We start from the raw sequence: 26,853 nt of genomic DNA, 5'->3' as shown, positions 1-26,853 counted from the left end.
TCTATTGGGCACACGTGTCGTGACTACAATCTGTACACAGGTGCATGTGTACAGATTGTGTGTGTGAGATCGCCCCCTGTGGTAGAAATCATGAATTTCCTTTGCCAGTAAAACATGCAAACAAACATTGTTAATGTTTTGCTCGCACCTGTTGTTACTTCCTGCCTTTTAGACACAAAATGGCTGAGGTGAACCAGGCTAAATGCGGTACTCACAGTTGAGCAGTCCCAGCTGCAGCAGCGACGCCAGGGCGGTGATGATCATGAACATGAGGAGGCCCCCGCGCCGCCCCATCAGCCCCACGGCGGGGCACAGGGCCATGCAGGAGGCCACGGCGATGCCCGCCATGGTGTAGTAGTCGGCGTAGAAGTTGTGGAACATGGTGGTCTCCAGGGCCTCCGGGTCCATCATGCTGCGGGCGAAGCAGTGGTGGATCCCATAGCCCGTCAGCCTGGAGGAAGGAACGTAAACGGGGAGAAGGGTTGAGCCAAGTCAAAGTTTATTTGTATAGCTCTAATTCACAAGCACGTCTCAGAGGACTTTACAGAGAATGTGTCTAGCTAAATCTAGCTAAGCACAATCAATAAACAGAATTTAACAACTTATATAAAACATATAAAATGCAAGTATAGAAGAGAAGAGAAGAGAGGGAGGGGAAGAGAGAGCAGAGGGAGGGAGAAGAGAAAAGGGGGGTTGGAGAGAGAGGAGAGTGGAGAGAGAGAACAAAACAAGACAGACACTAACGGAACTAAGGAAAGAGAGAACGTGGAGAAATATCAGGGAAGAGATGGAGACTAGGGGTGTCAACGAATATTCTAAATTCGATTATATATTCGAATTGCAAAAGAAAAACTAAAAAACCTGGAACCTGGAGGTAAAGTTGTATGCAAGGTACGTATGTACGCTACAGCTAGCCTAGCATTCCACCAGTAGCACCCTGAGGACAAATCTGGAAAATATATAATCACACACATATCAGTTACCAATCATTCATATGATCTCGCTCTGAGAGATCGCGCGTTCTGCTGTTTTGCTGTATAGGACATTGTAATTGCAGGTATGTAGATATTTTAAAAGACTTGTTTATGTTTAAATAAACATACTTATACAAGTAGTTATGTCTCTCTCGTGGTGTTGATTTTCCCTCTTGTTTTAGAAGAAATAATCAAGCGTCTTTTGTCAATTTTGACAGCCCTAATGAAGAAGGGCAGATGGTACAGAGAATGTGGGGGAGAAGAGATAATGGAGTATGTAGATTGAGAATGGAGAGAAACTGTGACGGCACAATGCATCGTGGGAAGGGAGGAGAGGAGGGAGAACAGGAAACAGAAGAAGAAAGGAAGAAAAGAGGCTACGCCAAGGGAAGAGATGAAGAAGAAACAAACAGAGAAAGGCCATCCGAGCAGAGTGGCATCAAAGATGGAGGGCATGGGAGTGGACAGAAGATAGGAACAGGCAACGTTTGAGGTTTATCGCTTTTTCTCTCATCTCAACTTATCTCAAAAATGCACGCAAACATGCCACAAACACACCCAAAAACACATATCACATACACACACGCCACAAACACACACACACAAAAACACATATTACATACACACGCCACAAACACACACACGAACACGAAAACACATATCACATATACACACACGCCACAAACACACACAAAAAAAACATGATACACACATGCACATGCCACAAACACACACACACCCATAAACACATGTCGCATACACACACGCACATGCCACAAACAGTCACACAAAAACACATATCACATACTTACACACACACATGCCACAAACACACCCAAAAAAACATGATACACACTCGCACATGCCACAAACACCCCCCAAAACACATATCACATACACACACGCAAATGCCACAAACACACACACCCAAAAAAACACCCCCACACACTCTCTCTCTCTCTCTCTCTCTCTCTCTCTCTCTCTCTCTCTCTCTCTCTCTCTCTCTCTCTCTCTCTCTCTCTCTCTCTCTCTCTCTCTCTCTCTCTCTCTCTCTCTCTCTCTCTCTCTCTCTCTCTCTGGTTGTGCACTGTGTCATAAGGACACAGCTAATGCATAATACATGGAGAGTGAGGGAGCCAGGACAGCGTGCTCAGAGGCAGATCTGCCAAATCTGTGTGTGCCTCAGCTGAAGATGAGGTGGAGGATGGAGAGAGGAGAGAGGAGAGGAGCGATCACACGTCTCGCCAACAGAGAGACACAAATATGGAGAGGCACACAGTGGCGAGGGCGACTTGATCAACGGTGTTATCGAGTTTCCAGGTCAATAATAGTAACATCTTGACGGCACAAAATGCCTCACAAAACAATTAATAATAACAATAATAACAACAACAGCAATAATACTAAACACTTACGAGTTGACGCAGAGGACGACGATATTCTTCCACAGGTTCCTGGTCCCGACCATTTTGACGATGCACGTCTTTTTGGGTTTCTTCTGAAGAGCTCTCTGCAGTTCTGGAAGAGGAAAAGCAAAGCGAACATCGCCACGTCAATTTGTCTTTCCAGGTCAGAGGAAAGACAGACACCGTTAGGGGGCTCTAAGGAGTCAAACAAGGACACTTGTGCCCCGCAGAACTTCTTCATGATTTTTAACGACGTCTCCGAGCACATTCCATCACTATGTGATGAATCTTTTCCCACTGTGTGAGACAGGCAGGTATCACCACGTCCTGCGACACGGGCCCGAGGGGGGGACAGGTAGAGGACAACAATGGAGGAGGACGACGCCTGTGAAACGGCACACACCCCCACAACAGGCACACACACATACAATACAGTAGCAGAGGATGTTTTGGTATCACACTGCAGGGTTGCCACAGAGACAAACCTCCGCATTCTGACTGTGTGTGTGTTCGTGTTGCCACAGGCATGTGACAGCATACCACACCACACTACTGCAGCAGCACTGCTCCAGCATACCACACCACACTACTGCAGCAGCACTGCTCCAGCATACCACACCACACTACTGCAGCAGCACTGCTCCAGCATACCACACCACACTACTGCAGCAGCACTGCTCCAACCTTATCTCCGGCTGCTATCACGGAGGCTTTTCCCACTGATCCTCTGGACAAGCAGCAGGCCTACGTTATCACACTAAGCCTACCAAACAGCTATGCTAATTATTAGCCACTTTACAGAGCCTACTGTATATCCTCAGCGCTTACTGACACACACATTTTGTCGTGCCCCAGTTTCGCTTCCGATTGTGTCAGCAATGTACAATAATAAATGCAGATTAATCAGTAGTGGGAATGCAAACGTAGTATGTAGAGCCGAATACTTGAATATATATATACACACTAGGGATGGGCATTTCTAGCAAAAACACTATTCGAAATTCGCTGGCCAAATTCGAATTTAATTCGAATTTCGAAAATAAATAAAAAAATGTAAAAAAAAAAAAAAAAAAATTTTTTTTTACATTTTAATTTTTTTTACATTTTAATTTTTTTTACATTTTAATTTTTTTTACATTGACATTTTCGAAAATAAAAAACAGTTTTGACAATCATGAGTGGTTGTGGTTCATTAAATATTTAGTAGGCTCAGGTCTGAGTGCCAAAGGGGTGCCAAAGTCACCCCCTCTCCCTCTTCATGGGATTTCATCCGCCATTCATTTTTCCATAAACCTTGCTTAAAATGCTTATAGCGATTTGACTATACCGGTACTTAGAATCAGGGGAGACAATGCAACATTTCACTCAAAAAAAAAAAAAAAAAAAAAAAAAAAAAAAAAAATCGAATTTCGAATTTCAATAATAAAAGTCGACCTTGATAATAACAACGATTATTCGAAAATTCGAAATTCGATGCCCATCCCTAATACACACACAGTATATATATATATATATATATATATATATATATATATATATATATATATGACTATACATATGGGGGGGACAGCCAGTTACTGTAAAAGCAAGAGAGGACAAATTAATGCCTATGGCAATGTACTTTTCTCATTGCTGCATTGGCACAACACACACAGTCTCTGGGTTCTAAAAAAAGAGTCTATTTCACAGAGTGGTTTTTCTTTGATTTTTTTTTTTTTTTGCCTGCAGAGTCGCTGCTTTTTGAAGGTAGTGATAATCGTGAAATGGCACGTCAAAGACGGCAGATGTATACGACGGTAAACAGTGTCGTTAAACCCCATTAAAATAGATGCAATCTACTGTGACGTTTGATTGATAACATGTTACTTAGCCCTGCTCTCTGCTTTCACGAGTCTGGCAGCTCTCTTATGCATGTAGCCACTAACAGCTAAACCTGGGTCAGCAGCGGCTGACCTGTGTCCATCAGCTGGCAGTGCACCGCGCGTGTCAGCGCTTGTCCACCCACCCGAGGCAATAAGGAAACTTAATGACAGCCCCAGAGTGCCATAGTGTATGTTTAGCTCGCCCGCGCTGCTGCTATACCTCAAGGGTGGCCTGTTGTTACTATGGTTACCAGACAAGAAACGGATGTATCCGTGTCAATCTGCCTTATTTAGGAAAGCACAACCGGCGATGCAACAAAAAGAGGAAAAAGCAACTTATTCTTCAGCTATCAACAAATGCTACTTATTCCTTTTTAAAGGTCTTAGCCGAATAAGTCTGATGCACAGGTGTTTGCACTACTTTTGACAAAAACTTACTATTGTAAGTCGCTTTGGATAAAAGAGTCTGCTAAATGACACAATGTAATGCAGAGGTTCTCAGATGTTTTTCAGCCAAGGACCGCTTACAAGATAGAAAATATACCGGGGACCCCCTCATTCTGATTTGTGATTTTGGGCTAAGCTTTAATTGTTTCCACGGTAACGTGCTTGACTTTTAAATTGATAGGTTTATTAGATTAGAATGTAATCCATGAACCATTTTAGATTTAAAGCATAAGATATTTTCGTTGAACTATGAAGCTTTTGCACACAAAAAAGTGTTTATTTTTATTTTCCTGAAAACCTTTCGCGGACCAGCTTGCAAAGTGCCACGGACCCCTGGGGGTCCCCGGACCCCCATTTGAGAACCACTGATGTATATAATGTATATAATGGATGCTCCTTGCAGAGAAACCATTTGCTTGGAAGATGACATTGCACCAAACGTATAAGAATGCATGTTTTTGAATTTTCTAACGGTTATAAAGAATAGAGACAGTGCTCTTCATTATGCTAATCAACATCAAAATAAGAAAGGCGTGACTTTTTCCACCAACGGAAAATGAACGTTGATGACGTGAAAATGGGTGTGTGGATCCGTTTACCTGTGAGGACCTGGTCAGCGTCGAGCTCCGTGTTCACCTGGTTTTTCTTTGCGATGTGTCCCATGATCCACTTGGAGCGGCAGTACTGCTGAGTGGCCAGCAGCCAGCGCAGCGACTCGGGGAAGATCCTGTCAACAAGACGGAAGACTTCCTACTTAATAAGAGAAGCAAGAGAAGCGCAAGTCGCAATGAAACCAGTCCTCCGTTACATCACAGACATCAACAGACATCGGTGGAGAGACCGATTCAAATCTCTCACTACATCGTCCTCCTTCCACGGCGGAAATCCCCCATCTTACTATCAAAATAAATTCACCTCTTTGTCTCCCTGGCTGATTGAAGTGCTTTTTATCAGCAGTATTGTTGCGTGATCAGAGATTAGGGCCTCTAAGTACGTTTGATTGTTTCTGAATGGAAAGCTCTTTGGAAAGAACCTGCCATGCCCTGTGATGAATCTCAATTCTGGGATTTTCCTCTGCTGGCAGAGGAGCTGTGTGCACCTCAGCTGGGGTGCTGTAGTGTCTACTGTGAGCCATGGCAGGATACATGGAGGTGAATACAGAGTGTTTACTGCCTGTGCCCGAGCAGGAGAGACTGTAGTCACGGTAGAGGTCACTGGAAATGACGATAACGATCAGACATTAAATCTAATTCGGCTGTGAATAAATACACTGCTGCAAAATGTCCTTGGAAGCGAGACCTTCTCCTCCTCCTCACTCTATGCCACCTATAAAACCTGTGAAGGCATCTCAAAGGTTCCTCCTCCTCCTCCTCCTCGCTCTATGCCACCTATAAAACCTGTGAAGGCATCTCAAAGGTTCCTCCTCCTCCTCCTCCTCCTCCTCCTCCTCCTCCTCCTCCTCGCTCTATGCCAACTATAAAATCTGTGAGAGCATCTCCAAGGTTTCATTTGGACCAAGGTTACAAGCCGCCGCAGCTTGTCACCTTCAAACAGAATCAGTGCTGGGGCGATATGGACAAAATCGAATATCACAATATTTTTGACCAAATACCTCGATATCGATACGGCAACAATATTGTAGGGATGACCATTGGTGCTTTCACAAAATATTTCCACAATGAGATTTTTGATAAATAATCATCGGTAATGTCTAATGTGGATATAATGACTACGTTGGTAAAGGCAAATAATAGAACAGCTAGAACAGTCTGATAAGTTCAGAAAAAATATTTTACTTTACGGGCAGCCTTTAAAACCTGGAAAAGACCATATCACGATATTACGATATCCAAAGACAATACCTAGTCTCATATCACAATATCGATATAATATCAACATATTGCCCAGCCTTAAACAGAATAATGGGGAGCAACATAAAGCATGTGTGTGGCCAGGTCAGGTGCAGCAGCAGGGTGTTTCTCTTACCAGATGTAGGACAGCATAAGCAGGAGTGGGCAGATGATGACAGCCTGGAGGACCTGCCAGTCACGGCAGAGGTAGGCCACCCCGGGCAGCAGCAGCTGACCGCCCAGCACCACGAAGCTGGCCACCATGGTCATGGAGAAACGCCATCGTGGCAGACACAGCTCGATCCCTGGCAGAGAGAAGAGAGAGGGGACGGAGGAGACGCAGAGAAACGTGTCATTAAGCGTTTTCTGCAATGGCTATTTATTACTACCTGTGACAACAAGATGCTCATTAAGAGCTAAAAGCCAGTGTGATTTTTGAATGGAGCGGAAGACATGTTTTCTTGGTTAAGTGACACTGGAAGTACAGATGTAAGCAGAACATTGGATGTAGAATTATTATCTGTTCTTTCTTGATGCTGACAGAAACAGGCCACTAATGAATCAACCACACAAACATGCTACCGCTGCTACCGCTGGCTGGGTAGCCGCTGCTACCGCTGGCTGGGTACGGCAGACAGGCCAGAACACGGAGCCTGACAGCAGTGATGGTCTGATGCAATGTGGAGGTAATACCAGGCAAACATACAGCAGTATGACTACTATTAATGCTGCCACTTTTTTAAGCACCAGAATAAGCCAATAAGACTTCCCCACTTAAGGTATCCAACTATAGACGGTTTTAACTTGACAACAATAACAACCGTCACAACAACCCACCTGAATATCCGGTTTACTAATTCCTTCCTGTATACATAGCTGAGCGCAGGCTGATATTCGGCTCATATTAAATGTTAGCGTTAGGCCTTGTCTCCGACAGACACAGTAACAAGGTAGCCTATTTCGGTCTTTATGTCTTGTAGTAGTTAGTAGTTGTTGTTGTTGATGATAGTTGCCATAACAACCACCCCTGTCGGAAAGACGTGCACACGCTGGGTAGTAGGAAGCGTTGTTGTCTGGTCCGGAGCTAGCCTGAGAGGCTAATAAAAGCTACATGTTACAGAGTAAGCAGACTATCAGTACGTTATTGCACGCATAGGCCTATATTTACATTTAAACGTATAGCAAAAGTTAGAAATAGAAGTAGGCTATGTCAGTGTTTTCCCCTGAACAGCTGAGAAAGTGGACACTGTAAAATAGTTAGCACTGTGAAGCTGATACAATTCAGGTGGCGGTAGTGAAACATTTAAGGATGCCAACTGCCATAAAACACAGAAGAAGAAGCTGAGAAAGAGGAAGTGCTGTGGGGTTGCAGCTGGTGAAAACAGTCTATAGTAGCAGTCGAAGCCATAATAGCCTCTTCAGCTAATGGCACAGATGTAGCCACTTGCTGAACATTTAATTGAAGACATATCAACAATGTATCAATATATTAATAGAGGAAGTAAATCACTCAAAAGAACCACCAGCCATCGACAGTTGTTGTTCTGTGCGCACCGAGACAGTAGCCTTGCTGTGAGACTGAACTAGAAAGAGGTTCCTTGTACCCGTTCCTCCTCGACCAGAATGGCACTGATTCATTCAGCGCCTCATTAGCATGCGCACCACGCTGACAGCAGCACCCAGAGACACTTCACATCCTTTAGAGACTGCAGCAGCAGCAGTGAGTGTGGCCTCCTCGCGGCGTCAAACCGCACAAAGTGAAGAATACTGTAACACTGCTATATTCTCATAGTGCCTCACACTTATCTTCATCCATTCATCACTTCATCTCACATGTCTCGTTCTATTTGTTGTTGTTTTCTCCACATCGCTGCTCTTTTCTCTGCTGCCCCGGCATTCCGGACCAGTCTCTCCAGATGGACCTTTGAAGGTGACAGGGTGCACACAGCATAATACAGTGGGTGCTCGGCGGTTCCCGGCTTCATTCCTGGAGGAGAAGCCTCAGGAATTTCAATGAGGACTTGCCCCCCTCCTGAGGACATGAATAATGCTCTCTGTTCACAGACACTTGTCGCAGCTGGAATGACAAAGGCAATGAGCGGAGAGCAGGGTGACGGGTGCAGGGAGGACCTGCTGAGTTCCCCGCTAACTAACCCTCAAGTCTCCTTCTCTGTGCTGCTGCTGGGAACCGAGGAAGAGGCATGGTTCACTGGTTATATGGTCCCCCACGGGATTTGGATTCTTGTTTCAGATGTCATGTGCACTGTACTGTGACCCCGGAGTATGTACTGTAATGATCTGCGACAGAATACTGAGACAGACACAGACACAACAAGCAGAATACTGAGACAGACACATACACAACAAGTAGAATACTGAGACAGTCAGACACAACAAGTAGAATACTGAGACAGACACAGACACAACAAGTAGGGCTGGACCCCAATATGCAGCTATTTGTTGGACTGGTGTGAGGACCACGGGGACGTCAGTAGCAGTGGGGCTGGTCAGAACAAGTGGACAGTGAAGAAATGTTTTGGCAGAGAGGAACACCGTGACACCTGAGTGGGCTACAAAGTACAAAATGTGTGAGGATAGTAGCTAGCTTAGCTTAGCCAATTATCCAATTTATTTTAAATAACTGAAGATTGTGGGCAGAGCAGGCCATAAGAGGCAGGTGTAGGGTTGCAACTAACAATTATTTTCATAATCTATTAATCTGTCGATTATTTTCTCCATTAATCAATTAGTTGTTTGGTCTATAAAATGTCTGAAAATGGTGGCAAATGACGATCAGTGTTTCCCAAAGCCCAAGATGACGCCCTCAAATGTCTTGTTTTGTCCACAACTCAAAGATAATATCAGTTTACTGTCATACAGGAGTAAAGAAACCAGAAAGTATTCACATTTAATAAGCTGGAATCAGAGAATTTAGACCTTTTCTCTTAAAATTGTACTCAAACCGATTCATCGATTATCAAAATAGTTGTCGATTAATTTTCTGTCGGTCGACTAATCGATTAATCGTTGCAGTAGGGCCAGCCCTAATAACAAGACACACTCACAGCTTCCACGACTTCAGTAAGCAGTGTACACACACCACCATATGGACATACATAATCCATCTACAGAGCATGTCACAGATATTATCTGTGACATGCTCTGTAGATGGCGTGGCAGAATAAAGAGCAGAGGTTTGTGGAAAGCAGGGGAGGACCTCCTCTCCTCTGCTGAGCTCCTTACCCCTGCTGACCCTAATCCCACACATCCCACTAGATCAGCATTCCCACAACCGCCTGCCTCCAACGGCCTGCTCCAACCGCCTGCCTCCAACGGCCTGCTCCAACCGCCTGGGTCCCACTGACACAAATCTCACCCCAACTAAGCTGAGGCACTCGCCCAAGACGCTAACCCGCAGACCCCGGGTGACGAGAGCGGTGGCACAAACATACACGTTAACGAAAAAGTGACGTGGGAAACAAAGTGACCTTAAAGACATTTGGTCACGTGCACATTGATTGGATAAGAAAATGACATAATCAAAAGAATGAGCCAATAGCCAATTAATAGTTACGTTAATCCCCCAAAGGAGCTTTGCCTGGTTCGCTGACTTCGGCAAAAACCAGCGTAATATGCGATTCACACCCTCAGTCCTGTGAGTCCACAGCCGTTCACTATAGCCTTGTGTCAAGTACACAGTGTTCAATGTAATGTAATGTAATAGAGAGGCAAAGTGAACATCACTTCCTGCTTCAGCACTGTACCAGAGATTTTCTTCCGCAATTTATTTTCCCATAGACATTTCGTAAAATGCTTATAAAAAGAGTTATACTTGGTCAAACCAAACGGTTCAGCTATATTTACAATCGGGAGAGACCATAGAACATTTCACTCAGACCAAAACGCAAAAAACGACATCGGAAAAATATTTTCTTTAAATCCGCAATTTTTTTTAACGTATTGGTCCCAGTGAAATGTTATGCGGTCTCTCCTGTTTCTAAGTATATCTGAACCGTTTGGTTTGACCAAGTAAAACAATTTTTATAAGCATTTTACGAAATGTCTATGGGAAAATAAATGGCGGATGAAAATCTCTGGTACAGTGCTGAAGCAGGAAGTGGGCGGTCACTTTGCCTCGCTCTTGTTTTACAGTGAAAGGACTGGGGTGATGATCACTAGGGGCCGTCAGTGGGGCCATTCCCTGCACCCAGCAGCTAATGCCATGACCTCTACTGGTCACATGAGCTCCTCATGGCCCCATGCCATGATCCTGGCCATTGGGTTTGTGTGTCACACTCACACTCACTCGCTGAGTCTGTGCTCTGGGGCCATGCTGGGAGTGGGAGGTCTTCCTTCTACAAAGAGGGGGTTATAGACTAAGGTGAGTGAGGTCATACCCATTGATCAAGCCCTTATCTTTAAACAGCAAAGATGGCCAAATAGCCTCAGGCGCCGCTCCTTCGATCTACACTTAAGTGGCCTGAGATTCTCGACAATCTAAACTGTATGTAAAACGCTGTCGGGGGAGAATTCTCTCCGCCGTTTGACAATGTTTGACTTTGTGTGAGCATGTGTGTGTGACGTGTGTGTGTGTGTGTGTGTGTGTGTGTGTGTGTGTGTGTGTGTGTGTGTGTGTGACGTGTGGGTGTGTGTGTGCTCTCAACACACAGAGGCAAAGATCAGCACAAAAGCAAGCAATCAGCTCGACAGTAGCCGCCCCCAATGGGAATACAGTGACTGATGAACAGCGTTCAGTCTTACACAAACACACCGATTTACGATGAACAGGCTTCATCAACTCAAACAGATTCATGAGACTGAGCAAATATTTCGGCAGAAATGCTATTTTGTTCCATTTTTCTCTCATTATCAGAGGACAGAGAAGAAAAAAAGTGCAAAGGTTGTTCCTGCTGATTTGGCCAAACACTGGACTTCACTCCAGGTATTTGTGGAGGGGAGATAGCATCTGGTTACGTCATAAAATGTCTCTCTCTCTCTCACAAATAAAACATGCTGACCAGTTGATCTCCACCACCCTGGGGCCAAAGCAGAACCTAGTCAGGTCATCTTGTGCTTTCACTTCTAATGGGGAAGTAGGTCATGGCTGGAACTAAGGCGGGGGAAGCACAGATGTAGGCTACACATGTTGTCTTGAGGAGGATAGGGAGATAAGGAGGAAGTTTGCTGAGCAACCAAGAGGGGAACTTTAACCCTGCGCAGAGGGAAAGAACAAGCACCTTAACCCATTTATCAGGGGACGACTAGAGGGGGAGGAGAGGACCGAGGCCAGGGACGACTAGAGGGGGAGGAGAGGACCGAGGCCAGGGATGATCAGGACGACTAGAGGGGGAGGAGAGGACCGAGGCCAGGGACGACTAGAGGGGGAGGAGAGGGCCGAGGCCAGGGACGACTAGAGGGGGAGGAGAGGACCGAGGCCAGGGATGATCAGGATGACTAGAGGGGGAGGAGAGGACCGAGGCCAGGGATGATCAGGACGACTAGAGGGGGAGGAGAGGACCGAGGCCAGGGATGATCAGGACGACTAGAGGGGGAGGAGAGGACCGAGGCCAGGGATGAACGGGACGACTAGAGGGGGAGGAGAGGACCGAGGCCAGGGACGACTAGAGGGGGAGGAGAGGACCGAGGCCAGGGATGATCAGGACGACTAGAGGGGGAGGAGAGGACCGAGGCCAGGGATGATCAGGACGACTAGAGGGGGAGGAGAGGACCGAGGCCAGGGATGATCAGGACGACTAGAGGGGCAGGAGAGGACCGAGGCCAGGGATGATCAGGACGACTAGAGGGGGAGGAGAGGACCGAGGCCAGGGATGATCAGGACGACTAGAGGGGGAGGAGAGGACCGAGGCCAGGGATGATCAGGACGACTAGAGGGGGAGGAGAGGACCGAGGCCAGGGATGAACAGGACGACTAGAGGGGGAGGAGAGGACCGAGGCCAGGGATGAACAGGACGACTAGAGGGGGAGGAGAGGACCGAGGCCAGGGATGATCAGGACGACTAGAGGGGCAGGAGAGGACCGAGGCCAGGGATGATCAGGACGACTAGAGGGGCAGGAGAGGACCGAGGCCAGGGATGAACAGGACGACGAGCGCTCAAGCCGTGGAGCACAGGGAAAACGGCTTCCTCTGGTTGAAAACGTTTAATTATAATCTACTATGTTCCACTGTGTCTCTCTCTAATTAGAACCAGTGATGCTGCAATTAGCCTTTTTTTCTTTTTTTTCTTTTGTGTCGAAAAGGAAGTAACACAGGTGCAAGCAAAACAGTAACCAGCACTGGATCACCAAATGGATTGGAAGTTGGAAACCCGCATTCATGTTCTAATTAATGCACCTGTGTTACTTCCTGCCTTTTAGACACAAAATGGGTGAATTGAGGGTGGGACGTGAATTAAAAGGCGTGCCTTATTTCACGCATTTAACCGAAATTCCCGTACAAAAAAATCCCATTGCCTTTTCCCCCTAGGAACCAGCAGTGCAGGGACTTCTGGGTAAGGCAGCCTACAAAAACACGTCATCCCTGCGTTACTCTATCCACCTTATTTTTTAATGCCGCACTGTACAAATAATTGTGGGTACAAGTTCCGGTTTAACGTGACTTATTGTTGCAGCTTGCAATTTCCTTTGTTATACTCTTTGGCTGCAGAGCCGAATTATAAACCGGAAACTGGAGTACCGGTACGTTATAAAAGTTATAAATATAGTCACGTTATAAACAACTAACCAACGCTGGGGGTCCGTACGGAAACAGTGTTACTCGAAATGGTTAAAAGTTAAATCACTTTTTGTCATTTAGTGGCGTTTTACTGCCATGTAACATAGCCGCTAACATTAGCCACAGTAGGCTGCGCACTGCGCTCTTAAAGGGATATTTATCGACGAGATTTCTGCCAAGCTGGACCCGATTAGTGATTTGCTCCGTTCGCCCAGACGGGTGTCAAGCTGTCAGCAACAAGGCTGGGAGGATCACACCGGAAGAAAAACGCATAGGCATCATGGCCGCTAGAAATAAGGTGGATAGGTATAGATCTCATCGAAGAGTCGACTGGAACGCTTGTAGGCTTAAGATCCAGAATGAGATGTCTTTCCATTTTCATTTCACAAAGCCCGGGTCTCCTTTCCTAATGCCCGGTTCTGATCCGAGTTCTGATCCGACTGCAATATTTCCCTGCAGCTGTGCGAGGCGGCGCTGACTGCCTCTCCTCAGCTGTGTGAGGCAGTGCTGACTGCCTCTCCTCAGGGAGCCATAGCCATGCGATAGGAAATGAAAAGCTTTTCTCTCGGGTTCAGACTGAGACAGTATCTCACATGTGCTACTCAAGTGCGCAGAGCAGACAGAGAAGATAGCCATCAGGCATGTACCCAAACAATCCATTTAAAAACAGACGGATAATGAGACACACAGGCACAACACAACAACCTGGCCTGACAGACTGTACAAAAAAGGAATCTGACGTGCACACAAAGGAAGCCATTGTCACACAACAAGGACGTTACACACACAACTTCCTCTCTGCTGATCCCTCACTCGCCCGCTCATCTCATCGTGCACACAGATTCATGCCTGTGGTAATAAGAGGAGGGTCAGATCCTGCTGGACCACAGAACAGTGGAGAGGGTCTGAGGACCAGGCCACATATTATATCCATATCGTCAATGTGATATGAGACTACATATCATCTTAGATTTTGGATGCCGTGATATGGCATGAGTGTTATGAGTGATATGGCATGAGTGTCTTTTCATGGTTGGCTGCATTACAGTGAAGTGGTGTTAATTTTCTGAACTGACCAAACTAACCGTTGTATTATTTCCCTTTACCCACTTATAGTCATTATATCCCCTTTCCTGATGATTACTTATTAAAAATCTCATTGCGCAAATATTTTTGTAAAAGCACCAATATTGTCGCAATATCGATGTCGAGGGGCACGCAGTGGTAGTGCTGTCGCCTCACAGCAAGAAGGTCCTGGGTTCAAATCCCGCCTGGGGTGCTGATTGAGGGTGTGCCACCATTTGCATGTCCTCAGTGCCTACAGCCCGTCAAAAAGGGCCTTTCTGTGTGGAGTTTGCATGTTCTCCCTGTGCTCCCCTGGGAACCCCCCTGCTAAAAAAAAATGAAATAAAAAATGATAGAGGTATTTGGTCAGAACTATTGTGATGTGTTTGAGACATTTGCCTGTCTCAAAAATATAAATATAAACTGGTTATGTAATCGCACGTGCTGACATTGCGATTGCGATTCGATTAATCGTGCTGCACTAAAATAGAGCACTGCAAAAATGGTACACTACCTCCCCCAGTCCCGTACCTACAGTATGATTCAGGTGAAATGCAGGCTACCTCTGTGTGGACTCTTCTCCAACATTACTAATCCAGGAGTGTTATGGACAAAGGGAGGGAGAGCACACACTACCCCACAATCAATACAGTCTAGTGAGCAGCGGGGCGTGTCATCATGATACGGCTGTTATAAGAACTAAAAGCTGTTATTATATGATGAGCTTATTAATATTGGTATATGTATTGTTAATGGCTTTCTAAATAGGCTCTTGAACAAACAAAGAGTGAGCCATCACCACTATAGAAGATCGCCTTATCGTGTCACCAGGCAATGTCATGTTTGTTTTATGGTGGAGAAAAGGTTCTTTTAATTGACTGTTCATCAACTTTATCTGCCATGGAAAATGCTCATATAAATTAAGAACCAAAAAACAAACAAAACGTGATTTTCATTGGGAAAGCTCACAATACAGCACTAGTGCTGGGGAGATAAGGACCAAAAATCACATCTCAGTATTTTGAGGCTGAATGGTGATACACGATATATATACTTATATTTTCTACAAAGCAGGCTAAATGTTCAGTTGTATTCTACAATATAAGTGGCTGATGAGAACTTATATCACCCCTGTTACACTGAATCGTTGGTCCCCTAATATTCCTGATACCTGTAGTAAATGCTTTGTTGGAAAGGTTACTCTATTTCATTGTGTGTGGGACTGTCCGAAGCTACAAAAATACTGGGAGAGTGTTGTTCAGACGATAACAGAAATTGTTGAAGTTGAGGTCCCAAGTCAAGCAAAATTATGTGTTTTAGGTATTTTTCCAGTTAATTTTATTGGTAACTCAAAGCAGAGGACTTTGATAGATTTTGGACTCCTGCAGGCCAGGAGGATGATAGCTCTGTCCTGGAAAAAAATGGAAATACCATCAATACAAGTTTGGAAGAGGGAGATGGCAGCCTGTATGGCGCTAGAACGCCTGACTTATATCAGTAGAGGAAGGGCAGAAGATTTTGAGAGGGTATGGGACCCTCTGATATCATTTCTAGCTCGTTGATGTGCATTTTTTTTTTTTTTTTTGTCTGTTTCATTTTGTTTTATTTATTATTGTTTTGCTTAGTTTAGTTTTGTCTTCTTAATATAATTATGTAGTATGTGAATTTGATTACTATTGTCTGTCTGTATGTGTAATATATGTGGGGAGAAAAATGTGAAACTGAATAAAAATATTGTAAAAAAAGAAAAGAAAAATCAGTTGTAAGTCAAAGCCACATGTGAGCGGTCATAAGCACTTTTATGAGCAAGACTGTGATGAAAATCAAATGCAAACACAGGCTGTCCTGTCCTGACTCTTTCACAAAATATTTACACAACAAGACTTCTGATAAATAATCAGTAATGTGGATATAATGACTAAGTGGGTCAAGGCAAATAACGGATAGAACATCCTGGTAAGTTCATAAAATGACATCAGTTGACTTGACTGTACTGCAGCCTTTGAAAGCAGGAAAAGACAACAGATACTGTAGACTTACGGTCTAAGAACATCTAAGATCATATCTAGTCTCATCTTGATGATTCCTTGTTTGTAATCTGATTACTTACTGATTGATCTTGAATCATGATGATGATATAATATCGCTATATTGCCCAGCCCCACACAGTACCTACCTACTAATGTTCTACTAAAGCAGTGTCCCAGAAACACATCCTGTCACTGTGACAAATGTCTCTATGTTCTTCAAAACAAAGCAACATAGAGAATATCAATAAGTTAAACACCAACAACAACTGTGAGGCAGTGATTTCCCCAAAGAACTTAGTGTGAGCGTGTCAGGCAGCATCTTTCATCGGCAATAACATGTTTTTCCTCTGGATCATCACACTCACAGCACAGACACTGGATCCTCACACTCACAGCACAGAGTCACTGGATCCTCACACTCACAGCACAGACACTGGCTCCTCTGGATCATCACACTCACAGCACAGACACTGGATCATCACACTCACAGCACAGACACTGGATCCTCACACTCACAGCACAGAGTCACTGGAGCATCACACTCACAGCACAGACACTGGCTCCTCTGGATCATCACACTCGCAGCACAGAGTCACTGGCCACTCATTGTGAATGTGTGTCAAAGGTTATTGAGAGAGATGTTCTTTGTGATGCACGAGTAGGGACTGCATGACAGAAACATATACGGTAGTCTGTCACACACACACACACACACACACACACACACACACACACACACACACACTCTTCCTGTCTGTGTCTCTCTGTCTAGTATCTGCTTCTCTCTCCCTCTCTGTCTCTGTCTCTCTCTCTCTCTCTAGTATCTGCCTCTCTCTCTCCCTCTCTCTGTCTCTCTCTCTCTCTCTAGTATCTGCCTCTCTCTCTCTCTCCCTCTCTCTGTCTCTCTCTCTCTGTCTAGTATCTGCCTCTCTCTCCCTCTCTGTCTCTGTCTCTCTCTCTCTAGTATCTGCCTCTCTCTCTCTCTCCCTCTCTCCCTCTCTCTCTCTCTCTCTCTCTGTCTAGTATCTGCCTCTCTCTCTCTCTCTCTCTCTCTCTCTCTGTCTAGTATTTGCCTCTCTCTCCCTCTAATGCATTTTGCTTGTTCTTTGATAGGTTATATTTTTCACTTTGTCTCGATGCTCTTAATGTTTGATGTAAAGCTAGCACGACATGGTACTTGGTACTCCGGTCATCTAGTTTCATATGATCGCAGAAACTTCCCTCTACCTGTAAAACTGAGCCCGCGCTACACGCTACAGCCTCCGACAGACAGTAAAGCTATCAACATGTCTGCTAGCTACACTGACAAACACCTGTTTGATTTGTATCACTATGAAATCAGGAGGTTCATGTGATAAATTGCAGAAGCACAGCGAGAGAAAGGGTTAAAAACAGAAAGGGTTAAAAACAGGGAGACTCCCGTCCGGTGGAAATCAGGAGTGTTGGCAGGTAGGTATGCAAATAAACTTGTCTTGTCTCTCTCTGTCTGTCTCCTAGTTTGTCTCTCTCTGTCAGTTTCTGTCCATCTCTGTTTATCTCTCAGTTTCTGTCTGTCTCTGTCTCTCAGTCTCTCTCAGTCTGTCTCCGTCTGTCTGTCTCTCAGTTTCTGTCTCTCTCTGTCTCTCAGTTTCTGTCTGTCTCTGTCTCTCTCTCTGTCTGTCTATCTCTCTCTAGACCTCTCTCTATCTGTCTCTTTTGCCTCTCTTTAGAAGACACATATCACACACACTCACAACAGGTATACTGTAAGTAGGCCTCGTGTGATTCAGAGGTGGAAAGAACCCAAGTAGCCTACTGTACTTTGTATACTGTCACCTACATATTAGGGACTTTTCTCATTCTCGTACACTTCAAAATTCACATTTCACTCGGCAACATTCTCTCTAACACCTGCATTAACCCGTTGCGTTTAAGAAACATAACGGAAGAGGCTAGACGAATGTAAACATTCTCATATTAGTTTCGGTTTCAGTTCAATAAAGCAATCTTTTTCTTCCAAAGCAAAATACAGGTTTGTTTTGTCGATCAATAAAAAAAAAATCAATATAGTGAAACAACGTAACACTGTGATATTTTGGTAGACACCGTACTGTACCGTACTGTGAAACTTCATATTGTTCCATCCCTACTCTCACTCTTTGCCAGAATATATATATCCCAAAGGTATTTCAGCATGCAGTTATTAGTATCAGGCGATGTGTTGTACTTTCACCGCTGTTGTTATTACAACCTGACCTCTGGAGTAGTGTGACTGCTACAGTGACATTTGGTGTAAATAATAACTTCCCCACGGGGAGAAGTCAGAATATAATCGCTTCTCTGTCTTGGAAACGCTAAGCCATTCTCACCCCCCCCCCCAGGTAGCTGATACTAATGCATGAGGCAACACGCGTAAATACAGAGAGAGCTCCACAACACAATAACCTCGTCTCTATGACTATCTCAACAATCTCACACAAACACACGCCAGCTAGCATGACTCAGCTAGCTAATGTGCTGTGTGTGTTTATCTGTGTGCGGGGGGTACAGAGGTGTGTGTGTGTGTGTGTGTGTGTGTGTGTGTGTGTGTGTCAGAAATGGGGACTTGGAGTTGGACTTGAGTCGCACTTAAGTCACACACACAGTGACTTCAGACTTGACTTGAGACTCGTCCTCAAAGACTTGAGACTTGACTTGGACTTGTGAACAATCTTTATTTTTGATTTAAATTTTTTTGGTGCATTAACATTAAGGACATGTTTACTGATGTCATCTCTAATCGTTGCTGCTCTTGTATTCTAATAGATAAGGAGTGAGGATAATACATACATGCTTTGAATTCCTTAGTTTTAGCTCTGCAGTGTTCTAAGCAGACCGGATGGCATCCAGCAGATGATAGAACACTCATTCATATGAGACTTGAGACTTGACTTGGACTTGTGACAAAAGACTTGAGACTTGACTTAGACTTGCCCGTCAAATACAGAGCATCTCTGGTGTGTGAGTGTGTATCAGCGTACTGAAAAACGGACTAGCTAGCAGCACCCTCAGCTATAACCACTAGACTAGAGCTTTGTGTGATGCTACAGTGCTAAAAATGCTAACACAAACGCGCGCACACGCACACACACGCGCACAAACACTGCCTTGGGGTATAAATAGCTGCGCTGCATCAGATGACTATCTAGATGGGCTTTGCTATCCGTTCCATAGATCACCAACATAGATCAAAGCATGAGATGACCTATTACTCTGGTCTGGTTACATAAGAGGGCTTAGGCCTTAAAACACAGCAACACTTCACTTACACATGCTAATTGTATCATGTTACACCACATTCCGAGCCAGGGTACCACATTCCGACAATGAGAACGCAAACACGCACGCGCTCACACACAAACATGCGCACGCACACGCACATGCACACGCACACACACACCTCATCTCTGGAAGTGCATACCATTCCCAGCTCCTCTATAGCGATGGTCAAGGTCATTAGCAAAATCCTGACTGGAAGGCCAGACGAAAGCCACAAACACTATAGTTTGTTTGTGTTTGTACGTGTGTGTGTGTGTGTGTGTGTGTGTGTGTGTGTGTGTGTGTGTGTGTGTGTGTGTGTGTGCGCGTGTGTGTGTTTTATATTTGTCCATGTGTGTCCATGTGTTTTTTGAGTTTCTGGGCTGTGACCCTGAAAGTCCAGGATCAGAAATGTATACACACAGAACAGAAACAATTTGATCTGTAGGACATCAAACATCAAACAGCTGTGACATAGGTATCTCACTGATGTTCACAACGATTTACAGTTACAATATATCCACATTACACAGTTATTAACATCAATTAAGCCTATTGAAGTCAATACTTTACTACTATAGTTATTAAGTAACTAAGTAAGTCATTTGACTTGGACGGTGCCATGTGTGCACTGTGCAGCAGGGCATGATCTGGGGGTAAAGTGCTATTTCAAGTCATGATCAGTGACATTTATTGTCTGATTAATTGTGCTCTATGATCATCTGAACCTGAACCCATTTGGTTTTACAATAAAAGCTAAGTTTAGAAAGTCCCCTGCAAATATCATTATCACGGATTTATGCCTGATAGACACTGATTTACGTTTGTTGATGCAAGTTGGAAAATAGTTTCCTAACCAGGAACAACAATGGTTGATTTTGAGGTCATGTAAAAGTCAAATAAACAAGACTAGGCAAGCCTAGTTAAGCCGGAACCCAGACTGCTGCAGCTGCAGCACCCGGAACAGGGGTTTACTGACTGTCTGTCTGTCTGTCTGACTGTCTGTCTGTCTGTCTGTATGTCTGTCTGACTGTCTGTCTGTCTGTCTGTCTGTCTGTCTGTCTGTCTGTCTGTATGTCTGTCAGACTGTCTGTCTGTCTGTCTGACTGACTGACTGACTGTCTGTCTGTCTGTCTGTCTGTCTGTCTGTCTGCCTCACTGTCTGTCTGTCTGTCTGTCTGTCTGGCTGTCTGACTCACTGTCTGTCTGTCTGTCTGTCTCCCCATTGTTGAAACACGCATGCATGATGAATGTTGAGCAGCAGTGGCAGTAAACCCCTGAGTTTCTTGGCCGGCCCGTTAATTAAAAATAAATCAAATAATAATGGCAGCTTAAATCAGAGATGAAAAAGTCCTTTCTCTTTTCAACATTTCTCCCCAGCTTACTGCCCACTCTTTTTTCTCCACATACTTTTGTCTGCCTTTGTCTGAAAAGTCCCCCCCCCCATCTCCACTCCTCCTCCTCCTCCTCCTCCTCCTCTCCACTCCTCCTCCTCTCCCTCCTCCTCCTCCTCCCCCTCCTCCTCTCCCTCCTCCTCCTCCTCCCCCTCCTCTTCCCCCTCCTCCTCCCCCCCCTCCTCCTCCTCCTCCTCTCCCTCCTCCTCCTCCTCCTCTCTCCCTGCGTGGCGGTTAGCATCAGGAGCCGTATGAAGTGTCGCCTCACATCAGCCATGTTGGCCCCGGCGGTGGGCCTGAACCCGACAGGCCATCTGAGCGGAAAGGACAATGGCAGTGCACACATCGCTCCCCCTATAGTGGAAAATTGCTCCTCATAAATCCTTGCCGTTCTCACAGCCCAGCGCAGAGTATGAGAGGTTAGGGCAGAGTATGACGGGTTAGGGCAGAGTATGACGGGTTAGGGCAGAGTATGACGGGTTAGGGCAGAGTATGACGGGTTAGGGCAGAGTATGACGGGTTAGGGCAGAGTATGACGGGTTAGGGCAGAGTATGAGAGGTTAGGGCAGAGTATGACGGGTTAGGGCAGAGTATGACGGGTTAGGGCAGAGTATGAGAGGTTAGGGCAGAGTATGACGGGTTAGGGCAGAGTATGAGAGGTTAGGGCAGAGTATGACGGGTTAGGGCAGAGTATGACGGGTTAGGGCAGAGTATGAGAGGTTAGCGCAGAGTATGAGAGGTTAGGGCAGAGTATGAGAGGTTAGGGCAGAGTATGAGAGGTTAGGGCAGAGTATGAGAGGTTAGGGCAGAGTATGAGAGGTTAGGGCAGAGTATGAGAGGTTAGGGCAGAGTATGAGAGGTTAGGGCAGAGTATGACGGGTTAGGGCAGAGTATGAGAGGTTAGGGCAGAGTATGAGAGGTTAGGGCAGAGTATGACGGGTTAGGGCAGAGTATGACGGGTTGGGGCAGAGTATGAGAGGTTAGGGCAGAGTATGACGGGTTAGGGCAGAGTATGACGGGTTAGGGCAGAGTATGAGAGGTTAGGGCAGAGTATGAGAGGTTAGGGCAGAGTATGACGGGTTAGGGCAGAGTATGACGGGTTAGGGCAGAGTATGACGGGTTAGGGCAGAGTATGACGGGTTGGGGCAGAGTATGACGGGTTAGGGCAGAGTATGACGGGTTAGGGCAGAGTATGACGGGTTAGGGCAGAGTATGACGGGTTAGGGCAGAGTATGACGGGTTAGGGCAGAGTATGACGGGTTAGGGCAGAGTATGACGGGTTAGGGCAGAGTATGACGGGTTAGGGCAGAGTATGACGGGTTAGGGCAGAGTATGACGGGTTGGGGCAGAGTATGACGGGTTAGGGCAGAGTATGACGGGTTAGGGCAGAGTATGACGGGTTAGGGCAGAGTATGACGGGTTGGGGCAGAGTATGACGGGTTAGGGCAGAGTATGACGGGTTAGGGCAGAGTATGACGGGTTAGGGCAGAGTATGAGAGGTTAGGGCAGAGTATGACGGGTTGGGGCAGAGTATGACGGGTTAGGGCAGAGTATGACGGGTTAGGGCAGAGTATGAGAGGTTAGGGCAGAGTATGACAGGTTAGGGCAGAGTATGACGGGTTGGGGCAGAGTATGAGAGGTTAGGGCAGAGTATGACGGGTTGGGGCAGAGTATGACGGGTTAGGGCAGAGTATGACGGGTTAGGGCAGAGTATGACGGGTTAGGGCAGAGTATGACGGGTTGGGGCAGAGTATGACGGGTTAGGGCAGAGTATGAGAGGTTAGGGCAGAGTATGACAGGTTAGGGCAGAGTATGACGGGTTAGGGCAGAGTATGAGAGGTTAGGGCAGAGTATGACAGGTTAGGGCAGAGTATGACGGGTTAGGGCAGAGTATGAGAGGTTAGGGCAGAGTATGAGAGGTTAGGGCAGAGTATGACGGGTTAGGGCAGAGTATGACGGGTTAGGGCAGAGTATGACGGGTTAGGGCAGAGTATGACGGGTTAGGGCAGAGTATGAGAGGTTAGGGCAGAGTATGAGAGGTTAGGGCAGAGTATGACGGGTTGGGGCAGAGTATGGCGGGTTGGGGCAGAGTATGACTTATGGCTTTAGGAGACAGACGGTGACCAGGTGATCTAGATTAAGATCATGAAATGGACAGTGCCTACCCTTCCAGATATGTGACAGGGACTGGTATTCTGGGTGATAATAGGCCAATGTATTTTTATTTTATTATATTAAGAAAGTGCAGATTGTAAGCTTTCAAATGATGCGTCCTCCGTTGAAATGTGAAACTAATTGAGGAAGATGTGCTTATTTGTATGTTGGCGCTACAAGCAACATATAAAAAATAAAAAAAACTCAACATTGTTGACGTTCTTCACACCTGAGTAGCAGGGTGAGAACAATTATAGCAGCACTGAGATTTAATTGCACATGGTACTGTAACGGGCTGATGGGAATGTGGGATTAGTCTAATGTCTCCAACACAAACACATCTGAAGCGCAGAGATTTAGACCCACTTCCCGTTCTTGGCAGAGTCGACGCGAGCAAACCACAAAAGAAGGTCATGTGGCTTTACATGCGTCTGATGTTAAATGAGGAAATGTCACATGACAGCGAGCAGCAGAGTTCAACTGGATCACATCTACATGTGCATTTCAGATCGCACTCTTACCCAGAGCCAGTCACAAGGAATGACATAGAGGCAAAGAGACCGCCTACTTCCTGCTTCAGCGGTGTACCAGAGATTTTCATCCGCCATTTATTTTCCCATAGACATTTCGTAAAATGCTTATAAAAATAGTTTGACTTGTTCAAACCAAACGGTTCAGATATATTTAGAAACAGGAGAGAGCGCATAACATTTCACTCAGACCAAAATGTAAAAAATGAAAATGTAGTTCTATGGTCTCTCTCAATTCTAAATATATCTGAACCGTTTGGTTTGACGAAGTAAAACTATTTTTTAAAAGCATTTTACGAAATGTCTATGGGAAAATAAATGGCGGATGAAAATCTCTGGTACAGTGCTGAAGCAGGAAGTAGGCGATCACTTTGCCTCTCTATTCTCAAGGACAAGTTGCCACCAGCACTCACAGCTGTTCCCTGGATTGAATCTGAGGCTATATACTGTAGATGTAAACACAAGGCAAACGCAAGTAAATGCAACTGATTTGGGAAAGTCCCAGAGGGTCTCATTTACTAATTGACATTTTCATGTGAAACAGTAAGTTGACACTTTGCTGTTGGCTGGTGAAACAGTCAATCCACATCTCAAGGCTACAATGGATTCCCAACGAGAATGTGTTGAAATAGAACGATTGATTGTGTCCAATAGTGCCTCTGTTATTGAATGATATATAGCTCAACTTCGACCAGCACTAGTGGAGTTTTGTCAATACAGAAAGGTTGAGGTGGCAATATCATAACAGTAGCCATAACACATAATCAGAAATAGGGGCAGCAGTATATAGCTTCCCCTTTCATAGCGGAATCTGACTAGAGTAGAAATTTTAACATTTGTTTTTGATTGAAAGATTGAATTTCACGAGGGTATTGGGTTCTTAGAATAGACAATAGCCTATTAAACCTGATTCTGGCATGCCTAGAGGGTGCAAAGACTAGTTTTTTCTTATTGATTTCTCCTCAGCTTTTCGTTGTTTCCAGCCTCACATTTGAGCAGAAAGGTTAAGAGAGCATACACAACATTGATCCTGGTCTGATATATTGGCCGATGGACTTCTTAACTGAAAGGTCGCACCGTGTGAAGGTTAATGGCATTTCATATCAGATGTTCTTTTTATCTCCACCGGATCTCCACAGGGGTGCATCCTCTCGCCGTGACCCTGCTCATGGCCCTGCTGTAGTAGCCACATGTCATGGACTGGTGGTACGAGTTGTCCTTCTTGGACATCTGTGTCCAAAACCGATGATGATAGATTTGAGAAAGAATTCTAGTCCCCTCTCCCGTGGTGACTAATGATCAGGCTGTTGAGTTTGTGCAGCAGTAAATATCTTGGCACTATAACGGATGACAAGCTTCAAGCTTCATTTGGACGCTGTGTATGGAAAAAAGCCCATCCCACGCATGTGCTTTTATCGTAAGCTTGGAGCTTTTAACGTTGACAGGACCTTCATGAAAATGCTTTATTCCCGCTTTATTGAATCAGTGCTCACATTCTCCGTTGTCAGCGGCTTCAGGTCTGTTACCCTCCAAAATAGAAACAGATTAGCAGGTTCTCGTCAAAGTGTGCAGCAACATTGCAGGCACGACCTTGAATGACCTTCCTCATCTGTGCAAGGTTAGGACTTGGAAGAAGGTTCAGTCGGTCCTGGCTGATCCCAGCCACCGCACCAAACTCACTGCTGCTTTACTTCCTGAATAACTTATATCCATCTACAGCCCTGGTAGGTAGACAAACCAGTGAAAAGACAATAGACACACACACTCACGCTCGCTCATGCACGCACACACACCCGCCACCATTATTCTTTTGTATTCTCTTTTCTCCTGTTTTGTTATAATAATGATGCTAGTAGCGACAGTATATTATTATGATCATATTATGTTTCATTAACATAATCGTATTGCTGATTCTGCCCCACTTCCTGATCTACCTGTAAGCTCCGCCCCCGGTTTATTCTCATGCCATTATAGCCATCATTGTAACGCTAATTGTCTGTTTGTCAGTCCACTACGTGCATCTTGTCTACCTTCTATGTAACTCCTTATTTTGCTCTTGTTGTTATAGTTTGTTTGTAATTTGTTATTTCACACAACACAAAATAATAATAATAAATGTGATTAATTAATTAATGACTGTGATTTTTATACTGCATTTGTTGTCTATTTCTTATTGTTTGCCTGATGGTTATATGGTTATGATAATAAAGATAACCTTGAACCTTGAAGGAAACAGCTAATGTGGTAAAAAAAAAAAATATAATTAATATTATTGCTTCATAAATGAGCGTCAAACCTGATTTCTTTCTACTTGGTGTGTGTGTGTGTTGCTTAACAACAGCGGGGGAGAACAGGTATTCAAGCTGACTGCGTGACAGGTCCATGTTTGACTGTTGGGCTTTATGACTGTTACCTGAGGAGCTGGCCTGGCAGGCCGAGTGATTTAGAGTGGCACTCCTTAAGAATCCATATTTACCCTGCAATTAGCAGGAAGGCGAATGCAATGAAGAGAATGGGGATGTAAAGAACGAGGGAGTGAGAGAGAGGGAGGACGGAGAGATAGATTTGAAATTGAAAGAGGGTGGGGGAGAGAAGAAGAGAAGATCAAAGTGAATCGGAAAGAGAAAGAGAAAGAGAAAGACATAGAGGGGAGACGTGGTGGTCTGGGGAGAGACAAGGCAGCATAATAATCCTTTGCTTCAAAGTCTGACCTAGAATAATTGGCTCTCGGTAGAACAAACAGATGTAGCGTCTTCGTTGGAGCGCACTTCTGCTACACTCTCTCTCTGCCCCCCAGAGACAAATGCACTCATAAATTCAAATATTGTTCCCCTTTCAACCATCGAAATGCCCAACTGCTCTGCTGCCACCAGCTGTTCAGACACACAAAATTTGGGTTTTTATTAATGAATAATATGCCTATTCAATTCTAATTTATTTAGAGACAAGGTTATTTATTTAGAGAAGGTCCCGGGACGGATTCAAACCCAGCACATTGTATTTACACCGGAGCCACCAGGAGGACCCATGCCTCTATACAAATGACATTAGATTCAAAAAGAGATGTCAACAGATTCAGAACTTCTACAAGCTACCACTCTACACAGACTCATATTCTTCATACGGATCGAT

General features: G+C 45.1%; 1 protein-coding gene across 1 annotated transcript in view; it reads right to left on the bottom strand.

The window, feature by feature from the left end:
- LOC310797443 (solute carrier family 22 member 23-like) overlaps positions 1-26,853 on the bottom strand; it is a gene marked incomplete at its 5' end in the record, with an annotated part of 61,889 nt that overhangs the window by 12,141 nt on the left and 22,895 nt on the right. The window contains 4 exons of the mRNA XM_083659825.1: positions 216-451; positions 2,390-2,492; positions 5,289-5,416; positions 6,676-6,844. Of these exons, the coding sequence (XP_083515951.1) occupies positions 216-451; positions 2,390-2,492; positions 5,289-5,416; positions 6,676-6,844 (636 nt within the window). The remainder of the gene's footprint in view (positions 1-215; positions 452-2,389; positions 2,493-5,288; positions 5,417-6,675; positions 6,845-26,853) is intronic.

Source organism: Poromitra crassiceps (assembly GCF_964638095.1).
Source record: "Poromitra crassiceps genome assembly, chromosome: 23".
Classification (NCBI taxonomy): domain Eukaryota; kingdom Metazoa; phylum Chordata; class Actinopteri; order Beryciformes; family Melamphaidae; genus Poromitra; species Poromitra crassiceps.
This window is presented reverse-complemented; position numbering and strand designations above follow the sequence as displayed.